At 33.9% G+C, this 21,351-nt stretch overlaps 1 protein-coding gene across 16 annotated transcripts in view; it reads left to right on the top strand.

Moving 5' to 3' along the window:
* SOX6 (SRY-box transcription factor 6) overlaps window positions 1-21,351 on the top strand; it is a 638,471-nt gene that overhangs the window by 380,387 nt on the left and 236,733 nt on the right. For all 16 annotated transcript variants that reach the window (XM_063092518.1, XM_063092517.1, XM_063092516.1 and 13 more), the window contains one exon: window positions 556-645. In XM_063092518.1, coding sequence (XP_062948588.1) covers window positions 556-645 — 90 coding nt within the window. The remainder of the gene's footprint in view (window positions 1-555; window positions 646-21,351) is intronic.

Below are 21,351 nucleotides of genomic sequence, written 5' to 3'. Positions count from 1 at the left end.
TCTGCTATTGTTCCTTGCATAACACATAAATTTTGCTTGTTCTTAAAAAAATCATCTAGACACAACAATCACAACAATTCCTTGAACTTGTTAAGACAAGTGAACAGATATGATGTTGATGGGGGAGGAGAGGGAAGGGAGAAAGAGGAATTGGTAGAAGGACACAAAAATCAACTACATTGTATGCTGATAAATTAAAATTAAAAAAAAAAAGGAATAACAACTAAACTTAAACCAATAGGAAAGAGTTCCCTTTTCTGTCCTATCAATCTAAGAAATGATAAATGCCTATTGAATATTAATAGAATTATAATATTAAAGTAAGATTATTGAGCATTATCTTTATTTCCCCCTGGACTATAGTTTAAATAATATTCTGGTAAAATAAACTTAGTTGTGGTATTTTATAATAGAGTATTGTAATTGTCTATATCCTAGGTTAAAACAACAGCAACAAAATAGCTTTGTGCATTTTTAAGTAAATTTCTTTATAAACTGGCCATCTGAGTTTGTAACATACATATATTTTTAATACTTATTTTTGTATTTTAATAGATTCCTCCTGTATGGAAAAGCTACTTTCAAAAGATTGGAAGGAAAAAATGGAAAGACTGAATACCAGTGAACTTCTTGGAGAAATTAAAGGTACAATGTAAAAGTTATTAAGCATATCAATGCAGAGATGTTATTTTGTATAACAACATATTTGCTGATATTCTTCATCGTTGCAGTAAATTGTTACCTCTAATACTTGATTATATATGAGAGAGTAAATGTGTAGTGTGTTCCTAAACTTATTCTTTGTTAAGTTTACAGAATGATATTTTTGCCCACTCTATATTGGTCTATAAATATATAACTTATAGCATATATTGCCTCGATTTACTTAACCATAAAGTATAAAAAAGAAAAAAGTTATGTCAAAAGATGAAAAGCAAATTAAGTTAAAGGAGATAATCTTAGTTTTTCTTAAAATCATCATATTACCTTAATATATGAATCTAAATTATTACCTTGAATTTTTTCTGATCAAAAGGGCTCACTTGTAGCACCTTTAAAAAGTTTATAGAATGTGCTGTATATAATGGTTTATTGGTGGATTCTGAGGCCTGTTAACATTGGTTCAAATCCCAGCAGTGTCACTTACTAGATGAGTGACTTTGGGCAATCCACTGAACTTTTTTCTACATTTCATATTTCTCATCTTTAAAATGGGGATAATAATAGTACCTACTTCATAGGCTTATTAAGAAAATTAATACATGTAAAGCTCTTAGAATAACTGGCACTTAAGAAAATACACGAGTGAAAGCTGTGGTGGTTATTATTATTAATATGCTTGTAGGACTACAGGCTGATTAATCTCAAACAAATTTTTATGAGATTTAGCATTTCATGACCTCTGACTCAGATGAGGAGAACATCTTTACTTTTGAATTTATGTGATTGATATTATTCTCTTTAAAATTAAAAAGTGGACAGTTCCAATCCATCCCAGTGTTAAGTTACCCTATCAATGAAGAAGTTGTACTTCTTGCCTAACCAAACTCTCTCTTGCCAATTTATTTATGTAGTTGAAGTATTGTATTACTAGTTTTTGCATCCTGAATGGAATCCATGGTCATTCATTAATTTTATCAGTTCTCCCTTACAGACAGATAGTTATCACTCTGATTTTCACTAACAATTTGAAATCTTAATTATATTAGTTTTTGGAATTTATCAAAGAACTTCAGGTGAATCTTCCCATTGGTCATGGATAATATCTCAGTTGAGATAAAAATTTGGCAATAAGTATCTGATGAAAATTGTATTTTGAATTTACTACAGAAAATTGCCTAGTGTTCAGGCACATATGTTCAACTCGAAGAAAAAAGGAAGTCATTTTTATTCCCAATGAATAATTAATAACTCATTCCATTGATTAACACAGTGTCAAAATCCAGTGGAAACTGAATATTATTTTGAATTTCACAGCTTCTGTTTTGTACTCATAAAGGCCATTTGCTATTTGTGAAAAAAAAAGAAACTCAACTTATAACTGATGGGTAGAAAGAAAGTCATTAGTGACATATTCTCTATCCAGCTGCACTAACATGGTGTGTGCTACTTTGCATGTCATTCTGTTTTCTTCCTTTTCCAAAGTCATTGGTTTTTTAACAGTGAGAACAGAAATGGTTATGCAAAGGCAAGCTTTTGCCAGTGTGAATGATGGGGGTCTTAGTAATGTAGAAGCTAGCATTTTATTGTTATTATTCAACATGGAGCTTTTGTACCTTGGTATCTTTCCCCCTGCTTTCCATCTTTCTTTATATTTAATTCCAATTATGAATTTAAAATCGAAAAAATGTACTAGTCTTGGATACTCAAAATGAAAATAAAAAAGAAAAACCCATGCAAAATTAGGCTTTTCAGATTTTTTCATTTTTTTTCTCTGGATTCTTTATGTGATATGTAAACTTTCACTTGTGTGCTATTCAGAGTCTTATGGGCATAAAAGGTAAAATTCTTACTAAATTTCCCATTTTGATCTATTCTACATTACTGTCTCTTTTTACATCTTAATATTAGAAAATATACCAATAATATATTGATTTAAAAATGGGAAAAAATTTAGTTAAAGTTGTATTCAAATAGTTTGATTTAACTACTGCTAAAACTCAACATACATTTTTTTTTTTCTAGGTAAGACCAGGCCATTTATTATCCACCTAAATTAGTTATCATTATCTGGAAATTTTAAAGTGATCTAAATTATATCTTTGAGGAATACATATTATTGTGGGCTATCATTATTTAATATTATATCTCAAACATTGTATATTTTTAATAGCTTTTATTTTCCTCTGATTATAAAATTTATGCATATTTATTTGTAAGAAACAGAAAATCATGTAAGAGAAAATAAAATTGTCATTTAATTTTACCTGTATCTTGTATATCCTTTCAATTTTTTATAGGAATATATATATTTTTTTGTTTTAACGTTTCCTTGTACATTTTTGTGGAGGACAGTGTGTTGTTTTAATACATGCATATAGTGGACAATGATTCACTTAGGGTAGATAGCATAGTTTTGTACCCTTATGCATATATATGTTAAATTTTATGTCATAAAGATAGAATCATTCTTTACTTTTATAACCTATTTTTTCACACTTAATGATATTTATGGATTTCCCTGTGATTAGGTCATTTTCTAAAATATTTTATTGACAGAAAACATGGCATAAAGTGAGGTTTTTGTATTTAACTGAGCCTTTTATACAACATTTAAGTTGTTTTTATTGTTTGTCAGTAAAAAGAGCACCTTGAACATGAATGACTTTTTGTTAAGACTTTTCAGCTTATTAGTGGTTATTTTCTTAGTATATATTCGTAAAAGTGAAATTCCTGGTCCAAAGAGTATGTGCTTTTTAAAAAGGCTTTTGATTCATTTTGCCAATTACCCTTCAGGAAGGGTATGGTGTTTGTGCTCTCACCAGCAGTATCTGTAAGTGTTTATTCTCTTGCCTTCAATAACAAGTTTTAGTACTTTAAAAATTTCATGCCAGTTTGATAGGGGAAAAGCATGTCATTGCAGATGCGAGTTTCTCTGATTATTAGTGAGGATGAAGAATTTTCCGTAAATTTATTTGCTATTAAATGTCTCTTCCTTTGTGAACTGCCTATTTATGTTGGTTGCCCATTTTTCTTTTAAAGGACTTGTCTAGCTCTTACTGTTTTGTAAGAATTCTTTATATATGCATTTGTAGTATTAACCTTTATTTGTTATATATGTTGCATTTTGTCATTTGCTTTATTTTATGCTTTTGTTGTCAATCTTTCCACCCCCTTTTAAATAGTTTTTTTCTGTTGGGGGTTTGTTTAGAAAGGCATTCTCCACCCTGAGTTTAGATAATATTCTGCTATATTTTTTTTGCAATTAATTGGCTATATTTTTAAACATTGAAGTCTTTAATTCCTCTTGAATATATTTTGATGTATAATTTCAACCAGAGATATAACTTAATTTTTTTCTCAAGCAGTTAACCAAATATCTCTGTACCATTTATTATGTAAAACATCTTATCACCCTCTGACTTGAAGTACATCTTTTTTTATACTCTGATTACATATTTGGAGCCATTTCTCAGATTTTGCTTCTATATCATTGATCTTTCTATCTAAACTTTTTTTAGTACTATGCTATATTATGCTATATTAATCACTATAACTTTACAGTCTATTTCTAAAGTAAGTATTGCAAGACCACATTTATAATTTTTCTTTGAGGTGATTTCATACTTTTCCAAAGTTTATCTTAGATTTATTTTATCAAATTGTTTATTAAAATCCTAAACTGACTTTTTAAAAATACGACATTACATTTATATAAAACTATACAGTGAATTGACATCTTTATAGCATTGAATCTTTCCATTCAACATTATTTATTCAATTTTTTATGTCCTTCAACAATGCTTTGTTTTTTAAATACAGATTCTGTGCATTTCCCTTGATGTTTTCTTCATAATATTTAATATTTTGCTTGCTCTTGTGAATGAGATATTCTTTATTCCATTTTCTTTTTGTTGTTATATTTAGGAAGGCTAGTGAATTTTTCTAGTTTATTTTGCTGGGTCTTTTTTTACTTTTGACATTTACTCATACATATTTGTAGAGTACAGTGTGTTGTTTTAATATGTGCATATACTACACAATGATTCACTTAGGGTCGATAGCATAGTTTTGTATTTGTTAGTCCACTAACTCTGTCTCCCCACAGAGGGTAGCTCATTTTTTTAACCTCCCTTTTTATTGAACTTATTAGGTCTAGTCATATTTCTGCTACAGTTGGTATGTTTTCTCCTCCTCTTTGGTAGTCATTTGGTTTTTTGCTTTCCCCTCCCCCCATTACATTGCCTAGAATGTCAAGAGTAGTATTAAGTAAGAATGGTTATAGCAGATATTTTGGCATAGTTTTTAATTTGTGAAATTGTTTTTAATATTTTACATTAGGTATTCAGTCGACTATTGATTTAAGATATTTTTTATCATTTACAAAATGTCATAGTTCAGTTGGTTAGACCATGGTGCTAATAATACCAAGGTCCAGGGTTTAATCCCTGTACTAGCTAGCTGCTGGAACAAAAACAAAAATTAAAATAAAAATTAAAAAAAAAATCATTCCAGTCTATTAGGAATTTGTATGAGAAATTGCATTTTATTTTACAGCATACCTTATTGGTTTTGTTTTTCAAATTTATTGATGAAATAAACCCTGATTAGTCATGGTATAGTCTTGCTTTAATGTACTGCATAATTTTATTTGCTCATATTATAGTTGTTATTTTTGCATCTGTAATCATAAATGAGATGAGTTTGTGTTTTTTCTTTATTTGTACTGTCGTTGCTAATTTTTAGTACCTGGGTTCATAGTCAAATTGGAAAACTATTTCTCCTTTTCTAGGCTATCTAAAATATTGACTAACAGATGAATTACTTATTTCTTAAACTGCTGAAAAAATATACTCCTAAAACATCCAGGCCTGGAGTTTTCTTTGGAGATAATTGATTTTTATATTTTTTTCTTCTCTTTAAGTTAGTTTTGCCATGCAGTATTTTTCCTAAATATTTTCTAGGAAAAAATTTGCAAGAAAATATTTTATGAGATTTTAAAATATGTTAGTATTGATTTAAAATATAGTATCCTTTATTTTTAAGTCTTCTATTTATTCTCTGTTATATATCCCATTTTTAGTTTTGCATATTTGTCTTCTCATGTCCTTCAATTTTACTTGCCAGGGGTTTTTCTATTTATTGCCCCCACATCCTTCAAGGATTTAGTGTTTGGATTTAATTGTCAATTCTGTTACTTTTCAGTATGCCAGTTATCTTCTGTTACCCTTATGATCTCTTCCTTCCTTGTTTTCCTTATACTTTTTCTTTTAATTGTTTGTTTTTTACTACCCTCTTTCTAAGTTAAATGCTTCATTTAACAGTTTTTAAATTTAATAATAAAGGCACTTTGGCCATGAATATGTTTCTAGAAGTAGCTTTATATATCCCATAAGTTTGTGCTATTAGAATTCTCAGAGGCATTATTTTCTAAATTTTCAACATTTATATTGTTTTCTAATTGATGTATGTTTATACATCGTTGTCAACTTTCCATCTTCTTTTAGAGTCATAGAGTGTAATGTTGGGATGGGGATGGGAACACAGCCTGATCCTACCACTGGAAAACTCTATGTGATGGGTAAGCACTAGAGGGTGGGTAAATGTGGGCATTAGAATGGATAAGAGTAGTACTGAAAAATGGTTCTTCAACCTAGGGAGCTTAATATTCCTACGTGTTTAAGAAACAATAAATCAGTAATTTCCTGTTTAGATTTTACTTAAAAAAACTGTGCTTTCACATGAAATTCTTATATCTAAATGAAGGAAAACAATGTTTCTAAAACCCCATAATTAGGAATCGAAATACTGATAAAGTTTGAGAAACACTGAATCATAGAATTTTCAAAGGATCTGTATCTAAGTCTTATCTAATATTCTTATTGTTTATTGTCTATATTTAAGGTATACATACAGCACAGTGTTTTGATATACATATTCATAGTGAAATGATTACTACAGTCAAGCAAATTAACATATCGATCACCTCATATAGTTAGCTTTTTCTGTGTATGTGGTACTCTCTTACATAGAACACAACTATAGTCCTCATGCTATACATTAGATCTCTAAATTTATTCATCCTACGTAACTGCAACTTAGTACCCTTTGACCTACATCTCCCCATTTCCCTCCTCTCTCTGCCCCTGGTAATCACATTCTTAATATTCTTTAAGAGAAGCATTCCATCCCACCATTTTCATTGCTAGCCTCTTCTCTAGTAGCAGCATTAATTGAGGATAGAATGCTATAATTGGCATAAATTTAATAGCAGCAATCTCAAAGCAGAGTTCAAATCAGCTTAATGTTATTACACGTATTGCAAAATAGCTTTATTATTAAGACCTTAAATGAAATACAGCATAAAATGTTTAGACCTTTGCATTGTTTTGGTTGCGTCAGAAGTATTGTGTCCCGGTCAGGGTACCATGTTTTTAAGGGATCTATTGTCAAATTAGAATTTATCAAAATGATTAGAATGGTGAAGGGTCTTGAACATTTAATATGAATAGTAATTAAAGACTTAGGGAAGTTTAGCTTAATGTGTCTTATCTGTTTTAAAGTTTTGTTGGATAGAAGAGGATAGTATTTGTTTTGTGCTGTTTTAGGAAGTTAAGGTAATGGGGAACTTGTTCTTAAATAAAAGAATGAATGAAGAACTTATGGCTATCTGGCATCGATAAGGTTGGACTGCATTAATAAAGAGTGCCTCAAATATAGTAGGTGTTTAATAAATATTTATTGAATGAATAAATGAATAGATGGATGAAGGATGAATTAATAAAATAAAATAAATGGAAATTTGGCCCAGGAAAATTATAAACAGAGATGTTGTAGAGGGTGTTCTTACTCTGGTGGAATGTTATCTTTATGACCTCCTAACGTTCCTTCCAAATTAATACTAGAGTTTATTATATATTCCTAATTGGAAGGCTGATTTTCAAAATATTATCTATTTCCTGTCAATGAGTAATATGGTATATAACTTTTGTAAGATGACTTATGATTTACAGAGTAAACAAGGCATGAAAACATCTACATTATTTTATTAGATTCCTATAACAACTCAATGAGAAAAATATTATTATATTGGTTTTACAAATGAGTAGAATAAGACTGAGAGAATTAAGTAGCTTGTTTGGGGTCACTCAGAAAGTTGTGGAGGTAGGGTTTGAATCTTAGTCTCTAAATACCATACAGAGTGTTATCAAATTCTTCAAAGCCTTAGAATTATTCAGTGGGGAATAGTCTCCCCAGCAAGGGGAAGATGGTCTCTGGGCTGTTCTTTCCTCCCACAAGACACAAACAACTAATATACTCCACTTTTACCATTTTCTGTATAAATGAGGCAGTATAGCAAAGCAGGAATGAATATAGGTAATATAGTACAATTTTTCTCTGTAGTAATATTTATCTTGATCTATACCTGAATGAGAGAGGGGGTATAGAAATATGGTAGGAGGATACAAGGTAAGACAGAAGTACTGGCAGAGTCCATAACTCATCTGTATTTATGTTTGTATGTTTAAGTTGTACCAAAGTAGTGAGTGCTGTGATAGTTATGGTTGTGAGACATTTCTAAATGCAATAGTGACATGCTAAATGATGTCTGGAGTGTGAGGATTCATCCTTTATCTCCATGGATGGCTCTAACCTGCGGTTTATGTAAGAGAATTTTAGCCAGCCTTCCTATTTTGCACACATGCCCCTCTATTTTGTGGCTGGCATCTCCTCCTTGGTGTGAAAGCGCCTCCCTGGGCAGTATGCCAAGGAAACAGTAATGTTGGTTGAGTTAGCACAAACTGTGCTTGTGTTTGTCAAACACACAGATAATAAGAGAAACAAAAAAAAATAATTATGTGATATGAACCAAAAAAGGAAAATAATGTTTTCTTTTTTCGGTCATTTATGATTAATTATTTCAATATTTACATTTAGGGATCAAGGTAAATGTGCTTGTAGGTATACTTTCCTCCAGCTTAGAAAAATGACAGTCTATTTCTCATAGGGAAAAAAAAAAGTGACTAAATAAATACTTTTAACAAGGAAATTCTACAACGATTCCCAATGTTTTTCAAGGCCACTGTTGAAACACAATTACTTATTATGGTTATTCAACTAATATGTCTAAAGGGTTTGGTTTTAGAGCCTAAATACTATTGCCATAGTTCACTGTTAAAGACTGGAAATATTATCATTACTCCCTGTAACTTTATTAGAGTTGTTACTAAAGGAAGTAAAATTAGGAACTATGTTATATAAAATAGTGCTAGGATATTATGGTTGTACTTCATGCAAATACTGAATTAAAAAAGTGAATTTATTATAACACTTCTACTAAGTGTCTCTGAGGGCCTGGTTTTATTTTCAGTTTTGATTGCAAACGTAAATCTTTGGAGGAGAGCATAGGAACACAAAAGTCATGTTTCTTCTTCTTTTTCAGTGCAAGATAGATCTTTGAAGAACAAATAGTGTAGGTTATTCTTGAAATAACTTAAGCACTGCTATTATCACCAAAGGGTCAGAATGGATCTAACGGCATTCCCATAGAGTTTGTGTTCTGCATCACAGGTTGGTATCTTAAATGCCAATTCTCTCAGTTTTTTCATTTTTACAGTAAGGGCCTAAACAATACCTAAGTACTCTGATCACTTATTCCATACATTGCCTTTTCTACAGATTACTCTGTTTTTTGGGAATGGTAAATCATATTTACTACTGTTTTCTGTTGTAGACAATCACAGAAAGACTAGATTGGTTTTGCAAGAGCTGTGGCTGTATGCTTTGCATATTCGTTTATAAATGAGTTTTTCTTGAATTCTCACTTAGGAATTTACAGCAATTTCTTCATCTAGGGGAACTTAAAAAACCAAACAAAACTGAAAATGCTTAGAGGTGAATCATCTGCCACTTTTCAACTCCAATAAGATCAGCAAAGTTCATAAAACTAGTGATTTTTGCTGTCTCATTAGAAAAAAATGTTCAAACAGTAATCTATCAATGTTTAGAATTCATGTATTTTGAAAATTTTAAATTGTTATTTCTAAGACAAACTGTATTGTTCCAGAGACTGGCTTATGACAGACAGCACAGATGTAATTTTCTCTCTTCCCTGTTTGTATGAAATAATGTAGTAGAGTGTTTGCCCCTATTTTCTGTGTACAGTCAGCACTCTGTATTCTTGGGTTCCACATGCATGGATTCAACCAACCATGGATAGAAAATGTTAAATAAATAAATAATAATAATACAATGATAAAAAATAATACCAATAAAAAATGACACAGTATAACAACTATTTACGTAGCATTTACATTGTATTAGGTTTTATAAGTAATCTAGAGATGATTTCAAGTATATAGGAGGATGTGCGTAGGTTATATGCAAATACTATGCCATTTTATATAAGGGAACCAATCCCCCAAGGATACCAAGGAATACATATCCATTTGATGGTATAGCTTCAGAGTAATACTAGAATCATAGAATCTCAAAAAAACATTAGAGCTGGAGGTGCTTTGTATATTATATAATCCAACTTCTTATTTTCCACATGGGAAATTCAGTATCCAGAAAAGAAAATTTACTGCTCTAAATCATGTAGTAAATTACTAAGGTAGAAACTCAGTATTTTCTAAAATAACATAGCTCATTTCTCTAGTCTTTTGATCATCTTGTAATCAACAGTTAGTAATTACTGTAGAACCCATGGACTCCTTTTGCTACCAACCAATGCATACAGCAGCTAGTTTTATAAATATATATGCATTGTAACACAGCAACACCCATAGTTTTTTAATTATACCACTTTGCATGAATGAAGACATTTCAAAGCTCTCCTTTATACTCTCTGTTATAAACATCTTTTACTTATTTTGAAGTCTGTGTGATATACATACAAGCAATTAAAACCTCCCCCCACTCGGGGTTGGAGACACAAGGTCGTCTTAATTAAAACTTGAACAAAAGGTACTGGCAAAAATTCCTACTGTATGATTAAGGTCTGAAGTATTATGATACATTAGAATCATTGTTAACTGTTAGGATTAAAAGAAATCAATATGTTGGGGAAAAGATCAGTTGAATCTAATTAGTGGAATCAACGTTTACATAAAAGAAAATTCTGAAGTTTAATAACAGGTTTTGGTTATAAATATAACACTGGCTAAAATTGTCCTTTATTATTATTACATTGACCACATAATCATGTTTTAAATTCATTCAATAAGAATCTGAAACTTCTTTTGGTAGTTAATTATTATAATTAAAAACATAAAATTTAAAAATCTTACCTGATTTCATAATTTTCAATTATAAAATGTTCTTATATGTAAAAATAGTCACCAGTTATAAAATATTCTTATTGATTCTATTTTTAAAAGGCTAATTTTAGCAATAGCTACAGACTAGAGTGGGAAAGGAGGCAAAACTGGTTAGAAGTAAAAAGATTCAAGGTATTCTTACACAATTGTGATTACATTAAATATGTATTAGTCTATTTGGTGACATATTGAAATAAAAAAGAATACATTTTGATATAATACAAAAACAAGACATTTTACTTTTTTTCTTTCTGATTACTATGATGAAAATAAACATTATAACCAGCATGGAGAAGAAAAACTATTACTAATTGCAGCCTAGATTTTAAGTAAAATGAAGGTCATTAGCAATTTCCTGGAAGCCATTCAGATTGCTTACCAGGAAATGGTAGCTAGCAGGACATCTGTAATCCTCCTGTGTGGAATTAGTGAAAACATACTGGAGATTTAATGATGTGTGTTAGATTTAGGTGGATGGGGAAAGCCTTTCTCTATCAAAGTAGCTAGTATTCTTTGAGTACAAATGATTTTTATTTCGGTATTAGTGTACAAACCCGTAATTGAAAATAGGCATTAATATCCACACATCCCTCTATACATCTATACAGTGAAATGACAGATGACTGGATAACATCAGAACAATAGGAATCTGGGAGTGAAATGTGTTTGGGTAAATTTAAAGAAACTTCTATAACTTAGAATGCGAATTTCACAACATTTTTAGGTTGTGAATTTATTTCCACTTTTAGTAACATTTTCTTATCTCAATAAAAAAATGAGAAAAGCTGATTGTTAAGTAAAAATGCCTCTCAGGACATGAATTTGACTTATTCTTCATTATAGTGGGAGAAATGGGTCACAGATTTAGAGACTTTTAGCCTAGTTTCTCTGTATTACCTGAATGATTGGTTGGCTTAATGAGGACTAACATCTCTGTAACTATTAAGAAAACCAGAGGAAAAACTGAGGACAGCATATGTATGCATCACTTTGTATAGTAAATTATATATATACGAGAATTGCTGGAAGGACATTTAATAAACTGTTGACAGAGGTTCTGCAGTGGGAAATGAAGGGTATGGGGTAGGGTCTGATTTTTAAATTTTATACTGTATAATTTGTACTGTAGGAGTTTTTTATTTTTTACCATGTTTTATGCATTGCTTTTTCAGTAAAAAAGATTAGTTTTTAAAGAAAGACTAAAAGTAAGTCTTCAATAAAGGTGAAAGGGATTAGTTTTCTTATTTGCACAAAATAAAATGGATGATACTACCTATTTAGATTCTGAATTTTGTTGGGAGGATTAGAGGGAAAATGTGTAGTTTTTAGGGTGGTGTGGAGTAGGGAATCAATAAATACTATCGGTAGGTAGCAACACTTGGCGTATTTTAATAGTTGAAACTGTAAATATTTATTAATAGAGTGACTAGAAGTGAAGTTATCAAGTTTTTAAAATCTTAATTGCACTTTTAAAATTTATTGAGAACCCTAAAGAGCTTTGTTTATGTCTGTTTATATTTATTGTGTTAGAAATTAAAGAACTTTAAAAAGTATTTATTAATTTGTTTAAAATTTATAATATTAAACCTACTACATATTAACATGAAATGAAAATTTCTAAAAACAGCTATATTTCCTAAAACAAAATAATTTAGTGAGAAGAGTGGCATTGTTTTACATTTTTACAAATCTCTTTAATATGTGGTTTAATAGAAGACACTGGACTCTCATACCTCCTTTGCATTCAATCAGCTATGATAAGTTTTGATTGAAGTTAATGAAGAAAATCTGACTTCACATTAACATGGAGTTGAAAAATAGAGGAGTATCTTACAGCCTTTTCATATAATTGTGAATATTCTTCTTTGATACTATACTAAATCTCACAGATGATAGTTTCCTAAAAGTTAAGTCCAGTGTAGAATGTGAAACCATATCAATGAACTTTTCATAATTTTACATTAAAACCCACGGGTCTAACTTGAACTTTGAATCAGTCTTTTATTGTATACATGATTTTGTAACGTCAAGTATTGGTCTTTTCCTTATACTGACACATTTCATTATACAGTGTCAAAAATCACATTTGTTAATATTACCACCAATCTCATTAGGAAAGTCTTTAAGTATTTGGAAACTGTCATGCTCATGATGGCAGATAGAAGTTTTCAAAATTCTCATTTTCCCTTGAATGCTCAAATTATATTATTTTAACCAATACTAACAGTTGTTTGTTTTTCTCGAAGTGACAGATTCACTTGCCAAATATTGAAGTATGAATAGTAATGTTTTGCCTCTTAGCTGTTCTTTCAAATAAAAATGTTGTTCTATGAAAAATGCTTTCGAAAAGTTCAGCTTGCAATTCCCACAATAGCACAGGTGGTTTTCCTTGAAACAACTATGATGCTTACATATGCAGGAGAAGTGCTTCCCATGTCATCACACGGATTATTAAAAGTATGTGTAATTAAAAGTCACTTTTTAATTGTTTCATCAAGGACTGCTTAAGTGAAACTAGATATTTTTGTTTATTTACCTGTTTTACTACAAGTGTGTGATGGTGAAGAACACAATGACTACTAGTAGAGTTTGGTACCTTTGATTCATGCTAAGGGACCAGCAGTTTCACTCATGTCGAGCTACACTAATGTCAGAATCCTGCTCACAGTGCCAATTGTCAAGCTAAGGCTGGATTTGGAGCTCAAAGACCCCTCAAGCCTGTTGTCCAGACTGGGTCACAAAGCCTTCACACATCAGGCTGGGTCTCCAGACCCCTCACACGCCAGGCTGGGTCACCAGACCCCTTACATGCGGGTTTATGAGCTAGGTAACTGGCAAACGGGTCCTTGGAAGCTGTAGGTTGGAAAGCATGGCTGTGTGCATGGCGGCTGCCTGAGGCAGTCAACTGCCAACCAGCCTGCTTCACAAACTCTCTAGAACACAAGAATAGCAACAAAACTAAAAAGATCCATTGGCGCACATGCACACTAACTCCACACACAAACAGACAATTTGCTTACCAAGAATGTGCCACACCACCTCCAACCTGCCCTAAGGCAAGGGGGCCTGATTAAATTACTCTATTTTCCCAATAATCCACCCCTTCAGGGTCCCTCGCTGTACAATCTACATGTTCAGAATCTTCCACGACGTTCCTTTAGTGAGGATAGACGAACCTTACATTCACATATTACACATTCCATACCAGTCCCAAAAGTCTTTAGCTTGTTGCAGCACCAACTCAAAAGTCCAAAGTCTCATCTGAAACCTAAAGCAAAAACTCTTCCAGTTGTGAACCTGTAAAGAGTCAAAAACAAGTTTATCTACTTCCAAGATACAGTGGGACAGACATGGGGTACACATTCCCATTCCAGAAGGGAGGAATAGAAAGGAAAAACAGGCCCCAAACAAATCCAAAACCCAAACAGGGCAAATATTAAACACACTGGGGCACCTGGACCCCTAAAGTGTTGGGCAATCTCGCTCCTACAGCTCTGCCAAGTGCAGCCCATTGAGCTGCCCTGGTGCCTGCAGCCTTTCCAAGCTGGCGCTGTACATTGCCAGCAGCCCCATAGTTCTGGGCTCCTGGTGGCAGTCCCGCCATCCTGGCTCCACTAGACATTTCCTCAGTGGGGGCTTTCTGTGGGGGCTCCAACCCCACTTTTCTGCTCCACATTGCTCTAGTAGAGGGCCTCTGCAACGGCTCCACCCCTGCAGCAGGTCTCCACCTGAGTCCCCTGGCTTTTTCACACATCCTCCAAAATCTAGGTGGAGGCTGCCATACCTCCACTGCTCTCACATACTGCTGGCCTGCAAACTTAACACAATGTGAACACCACCAAGGTTTTTGGCTTTTGCTCTTCGGAGGTTTTGAGGCAGGATTGCTCCAGCCAGAGTGGCTGGGATGCAGGGTGCAGTTTCCCGAGGGCAGCTGTACCCCAGGTCTGTCCTCCAGGACAACTCAGTCCTTCTAGGCCTTAGGGCCTGTGATGGGTGGTGAAGCCTTCCAGACTTCTGAAATGTCTTCTGGGTCTTTTCCCCATTGTCCTGTTTTTTAGCATCTGGCTGCCTCACCACCAAGATAATTTCTTTAGCAAACAGTTTATCTGCTTCACCCTTGCGCTTTTCTCCTGGTCTCCGCTTCCCCACCGCATGGCCAGGCTGCAAATTTTCCAAATCTTTATGCTCTGCTTTCCTTTACATTCTGGCTTTTGAATTACTTCAATCAGTTCGGCTTACACCAGCTATTCACTCAGTCTCAGGTGGTTCAGCAGCATTCACCCACATAGTTCAAACAGCTGCATTCACGCAGTCCATCAAGGAGTGGCTGCCCTGCCCTTGTGCATATCTGCAGCTCTCCTGTAACCACTGCCACCAAGACAGGCGCATAGTAATGGAGACTAACTTTTCCACCTTCTCACCAGATGAAAGCATATTTGAAATTCTGCAGGGGCACCCATCCTTGGGTCATCTGCCCATCCGCATGTGGCACTCTTTTCTCGGTTTTATATGGCACCCGGCTGGCCATCGGGTTTAAGTGGCACCCTCTGAGCCTTTTGCCTTCAGACAAATGCAACATGCATTTACTATATCATCTCTTGAGCACGTTACACCATCCACCCCTACATTTCATGGTTGCAGCAGCCAGGGGCTCTCACTGTTTCTGCTGCTTTACTGTCTCAATTTCTCATGCACAACAGGTCGTGCCTGGAGACGCATGGTTTCTCCCAACTCACCACTGGGTTGGTCATCTTCCGTGGGTTGGTCATCTTCCGCGGTGTGAGAGGCAGGAGTGGCCAGCTGCTGCACGTCATCCTCCAGGATAATCAGCCGCACTTCCAATAACTCTGCTTTCTGCCGCAAATCTCGATCAGTTTGTAGCATAGTTAACAGCAGCCAGGCTCTGGTCAGCAGAAAAGTGGCCACGGCACACTCAAGGATAACCACATTTCCTCCCCTTCCCAAGGGGTTTTGCATTGTAATACCTGGTCTATGCTGCCTTGCAGTACAGTGTGCAGCAACCAGATCCCAGTCAACAGGAAGGCAGCCATAGGGCACAGCATATTCAAAAGTAGCCACGTTTCCTCCTTCTACCAAGGGCTTTTGGCTCCTGTAACTGCTCAGAATCCTGTTGCATACTATGCCAATTGTGGATCTCTTTTACCTGCCCATAATCCCGCCAACTCTGCCCATTGTTGAGCTACGCTAATGTTGGAATCCTGCTCACAGCACCAATTGTCGAGCTAGGGCTGAGTCTGCAGTCCACAGACCCCTCAAGCCCGTTGTCCAGAATGGGTCACAAACCCTTCACATGTCAGGCTGGGTCCCCAGACCCCTCACATGCCAGGCTGGGTTACAAGACCCCTCACACACTATGCTGGGTCACCAGACCCCTTACACACAGGTCTATGAGCTAGGTAACCAGCAAACAGGTCTTTTGAAGCCATAGGTTGGAAAGCATGGCCGTGTGGACGGCAGCTGCCTGAGGCAGTCAACCACCACCCAGCCCGCTTCACAAACTCTCTAGAACACAAGAATAGCAACAAAACTAAAAATATACATTGGGACATATACGCACTAACTCCACACACACACACACACACACACACACACACACACACACACACACACACACACACACACACACACACACACACACACACACGATTTGCTTATCAAGAATGCACCACACCACCCCCAATCTGCCCTAAGGCAAGGGGCCCTGGTTAAATTATTCTATTTTCCCAGCAATCCACTATTTTAGTTTCATTACTAGTGCAAATGTCAACACTACAACATGCACATAATCCCTTACTGTTATTAAGAAAATTATGAAAAATACTGACCTCGGGAACACCTTGAATAGTACTCTGGGACCCCCAGGGGTCTGTGAACCATGCTTTTAGAACCACTGGACTAGAACCTTAAATTAGATTATCATATAATTATCTTGGCAGTAAATTAATTGGTCAGTAATAACTACAAAGCAAACTAGTTACATTTAAAAGTCCAAAAAGTCTGTGAAGACCCAAATGAAGTTACTGGCTTAAAGAAATCAATTACTTTCTTCCCTGGAACTCCAATTGTGGCATACTAAACATGGGACATGGAGTCGTTCAGATGTGGGTTTGATTGATGGTATAAAATGATCTTTTTATTTAATCTATTTTACTTTCAACTTTCTAAACTGTTAAGTGGTAAAAACAATACATGTATATCTGATTATTGTGAAGATTAAACAGTGATTGTAAAGTGACTGACAAAATAGGTCTTCTGTAAATAGTAGTTTGCCAGTAGAAATAGGAAGAAGAATATTCAATTATGTGTCGCCAGTAGTAGGAACCTGGAACCATTCATTACCCTTTGAATCACAAATTATTTCAAAGAAAATGATTAGAAACATATTAGATGGAGAGGAAGTTCTAATAGTTCAAGAAATCGGTATTACCACACATGTCAACTTTACGGTATAGTTCATGTTGCCAGTGTTTGCTCAACCAAAAATAATATTCAATTTATTGATAATTAAAACATTTTTCAGATAAGCTAGGCCTGGTAAATACTAGCCTAGTCAGTTTCATTTCCATCTTAATATTACAGGTAGCTTAGCTATTATATGCCTCCCAAGCCCTTGTAGTATTATTACATCGCCTTAAGTGCAGGTCAGATTCTATTATCCAAAACTTTAAGAGATTTTCCACGTAATTTTGGTTCTAGCATTTTATTATAGTTGTAGCTAAAACTTAGAGGTCTTCCTGTTAAAATGGGATATTCACATGTAACATTTCTAGGCACACAGTTGGTATGAAATTTTTTTTAATGTTACTGTGATAAGTGAGTTTTTAATATTTGTACAATTATTTTAAAAGTTACACATAAAATTTTTAGTATATACAAAATAGTATAAAATTTTTAATATTATACTATTATTAATTTGCTCTATTTCACTTTACCCTTCATTTGAATAAATGTATATAGTTTTAAAATTTATATTTGTGATAATTTGATATACAGCTGAATCTTGGAAGAAAAATGTGAGGAATGCAAGGGATAGTAATTAATCTCCATGCTATTTATAGGCCCAAGAATGCTTTGTGCCTAGCACCCTAGGTGCTAAGGTGTGCCCTGGGTATTTCCTTAGTTCAGGGTCAGCTCTTGACCAAATTATTCTCAAAGGATAGCTATATCATATTGAGAACTGGCCTATAGTGCTAGACTTCCCATACACAGTATTTAGGTCATTTGTCTGAATTACCAAAAAAACCCCCAAAAAACAAACAAACAAAAAAACCAGGCTAACTACTTAACAAAATGTGTATATTTTCATCCAAATGATGTTTTCATGAATAAGGACCTTGAAATAAGCATAAATTGTACATTATTCTCTACGTTTTTAAATGTGTTGCTACTGTTGGTAATTACTACTGAGTGCATATTTAATGCACTGAGGAAATTTGATGCAATTATTCCGTTTATTTGTGATTCCCCTTCAATCCAAATGTCTGCATTAAACTATTGAAGAAAAAACTACTGAGAATTTAGGTCATTTAAAAACTGCACTCATTTTCTGCACTCTGATAGTAAAGTTCTATTGCACTAACCAAAATAAAATTAGAATGTACCCGACACTGTAAAGGATAGGGTTCTACAGTTTAGGTCATTTTAAATAAAATCAACTTTTAAATATAACCTTAAAGAGGCTGGGCCAATTGTAAGGCTGCCTTCTTAATGAAAGTCAATGAGAGATGAATATGACTGAGCTCAAAATTTAGCTAGTTTAACTTCAGAAAAATTATTTTTCCTCAAGCCTCTTTTTAGCACTTAGTAGTTGATTACACCTGGAAATGGATTGAATAGACACAAGTTGGAAGCTCTTAGAAAGTCTGTACAAAATGACAGAAACCATGGAGGAAAGGTCAAAGTCTGTGTCTCTCTTCTGTGTGTCTAGCATTTTTTAAAGCTCAGGGAATTTGGGTACTGAAAAATATCTCTAACGATGAAAGGGTCTGAAAATAAGAGTGCAAAAGGGGTACAACTTTTGTAGGCCCACTTTTTATTTTCTCCTTTGATCATAAACTAGTAAGAAAAGTACACAAGTTTCACAGAAATGATTCAATATCATTAAAATGGTTTGGTCAGTGAATAGAATAAGGCAGAAGAACACAGGTACTAAATAGGGAGGAGGAACTCCACATCCATTTTGTTGAATAGACATCATGTAATGTTAGTTTTCTTTCAGGTTAATATGCAACTATTTGTTATACAGGTTTTAATAGTATTCTTAAATGTATCTCTATGAAAGAGATGAGATTTAAAACAAGATCTATTTCATGGCTTTAAAAATGTTTCTCTATATAATAGTAATGAGAGAACTGTGTTCTTATGCTTAAAGCAAAGAGTTACATTCCTATTAACATTTGTTTAACTAGGCTTCCATCACAACAGGTGCACAATTATTTTTATGAGTAAAATATTATCAGCCTTCAAAATTAGCCAGGGCAAAATGCAAGTTGTCTGATTAAATAATCAGAGCTGATACTTAAAATACATTTGATTTCCACAGGAATTTTAAAACGCTAAGTCCCAGTCTCTTATTCTGATGTGTAGAGGGAGTTGCAATTGTTTGTAGTATGTAAGTAGTAGCTTATATTGTAACTAGTTTGATATATTTCACATATTCAATTGACATTATAAGACAAACTACTAAAAATATAATACTGGGTTATGACTTGTAGTCTGACATTTTAATTTGCCAATAATGTAGTGCTGAATTTCACATTAAGTTAGTAAAAAGAAGTGAACCTTTCCCTTTGAAGACTATTCTGCATTCAATTAGAAGGCAAATCAGTTTAGAAAATTAAAATATAGTTCATACTTGTTTAAATTTAATTTGTGGGGAGTAAAAATAATTAGAATATATATTTCAGCTCATAAAATGTATATATCATATATACATCAAAGTTATGGGATATCTTGGTGAACAGTAAAGACTCCCAAATGGTAAAATCAAACAAAAAAACCAACCCACCCCCAGTTCCCCCACACAACTGAACTTAATAGGAAGCTTATCTAGAAGGTAACTTCACCATGTTTTAGAAGTGTTACAACAGTGCAGCTGTTAGAAACCAATTACAGGCAGGTAACTGTTTGTTTTCATATCTAAATCTGTTTGTCAATCAGGGGAATGCAATGAATCAGGAGAGGGGATCTCAAATACAAACCACAGAGTAAGCCAGAGCATCTGGAATAGGTCCAAGCCACAAGAATTAGGGTAGAAGTATAGATGGAATCAAAACCAAACATGTGCACATGGCTCCTGTCTTTGACCATACTTTTTCAATAGACTCAGGAGTAGAGATTATTGGAGAAAAATGCCGTTTTCTATTGGGAGCAGTCTGATTTTAAGGCTTTTTTTAGAAACTACGTGGTTACTTACAGGAGAGTGATTGTAAAAGAAATCTACAGATCTTTACAAGTATAAGACACTTCTAATATTGGCTCATAATCATCCTTCTTAAATGAAGATTTTAATTTATTTTTTAGTTTGGAAGTATATTGAGATATATCTCTGACCATATTATAAATAGGTAGGTTTTTACTATTTTGAAATTCATCTACAGCAATTTCAAGCTTATGTAGCTGTTCATGAAGAAACTTTAGTTTTATCTGGACCCAGGAACGTGTTTTTACTTGTTAGTAAAACCACCTCTACTGTTCAAATATGTAGCTGTCGTGCTCAGGTTGCAAGATGTCAAGAGACTGTGAAGTATACAAAGAGCGCTTTACATAAGTCTATATGGGCAGAAGTTTTTCCATGCTGAAATGTGGGAAAACATACTGAGACCCTAAAGTTTAGGTTGGTAACATCAAGGGAGCATAAATAGAAGTTTATTAAGAAAGCTAAGGAAAATGAAACGGGCACGACCATGCTGTGGTTTTGCTTAAATACAGGCTTTCACATCCATTGAGAGTCCTGGATTTCTTGTTAACTGGTTACTGAAAGGAGCTCTTTTATTTTTCCAGCCATAGTTTAGTGCCAATAGGCATTTGCCTCAAAGCATGATGGCTGTACTTTAACCCTCACAGTTGACTGTATTTCTCAGCTATAGCTATGATGGTTTAGGGTTGCCCTCCCAGATGGATGTTGAAAAGCATTTTACTGGAATAATTATTACTTGTCTCAGGTCTCTGTCTGTGTACCATTCAGTTTTGGAGTGAGGTAAAAGAGGGGATCACCACTACCTGGTACAGCGTTTTGTACTGGGCCATCTTTTAAATATTTACAAAGGCTATCTGAGATGAAATCAGAATTCATCTTGAAGAAATAAAAGAATAAGAAGTGATGAATGAGATGAAATGAAATACTAGA

The sequence above is a fragment of the Cynocephalus volans genome, chromosome 4 (genome assembly GCF_027409185.1).
Source record: "Cynocephalus volans isolate mCynVol1 chromosome 4, mCynVol1.pri, whole genome shotgun sequence".
In the NCBI taxonomy this organism is placed as follows: domain Eukaryota; kingdom Metazoa; phylum Chordata; class Mammalia; order Dermoptera; family Cynocephalidae; genus Cynocephalus; species Cynocephalus volans.
This window is presented reverse-complemented; position numbering and strand designations above follow the sequence as displayed.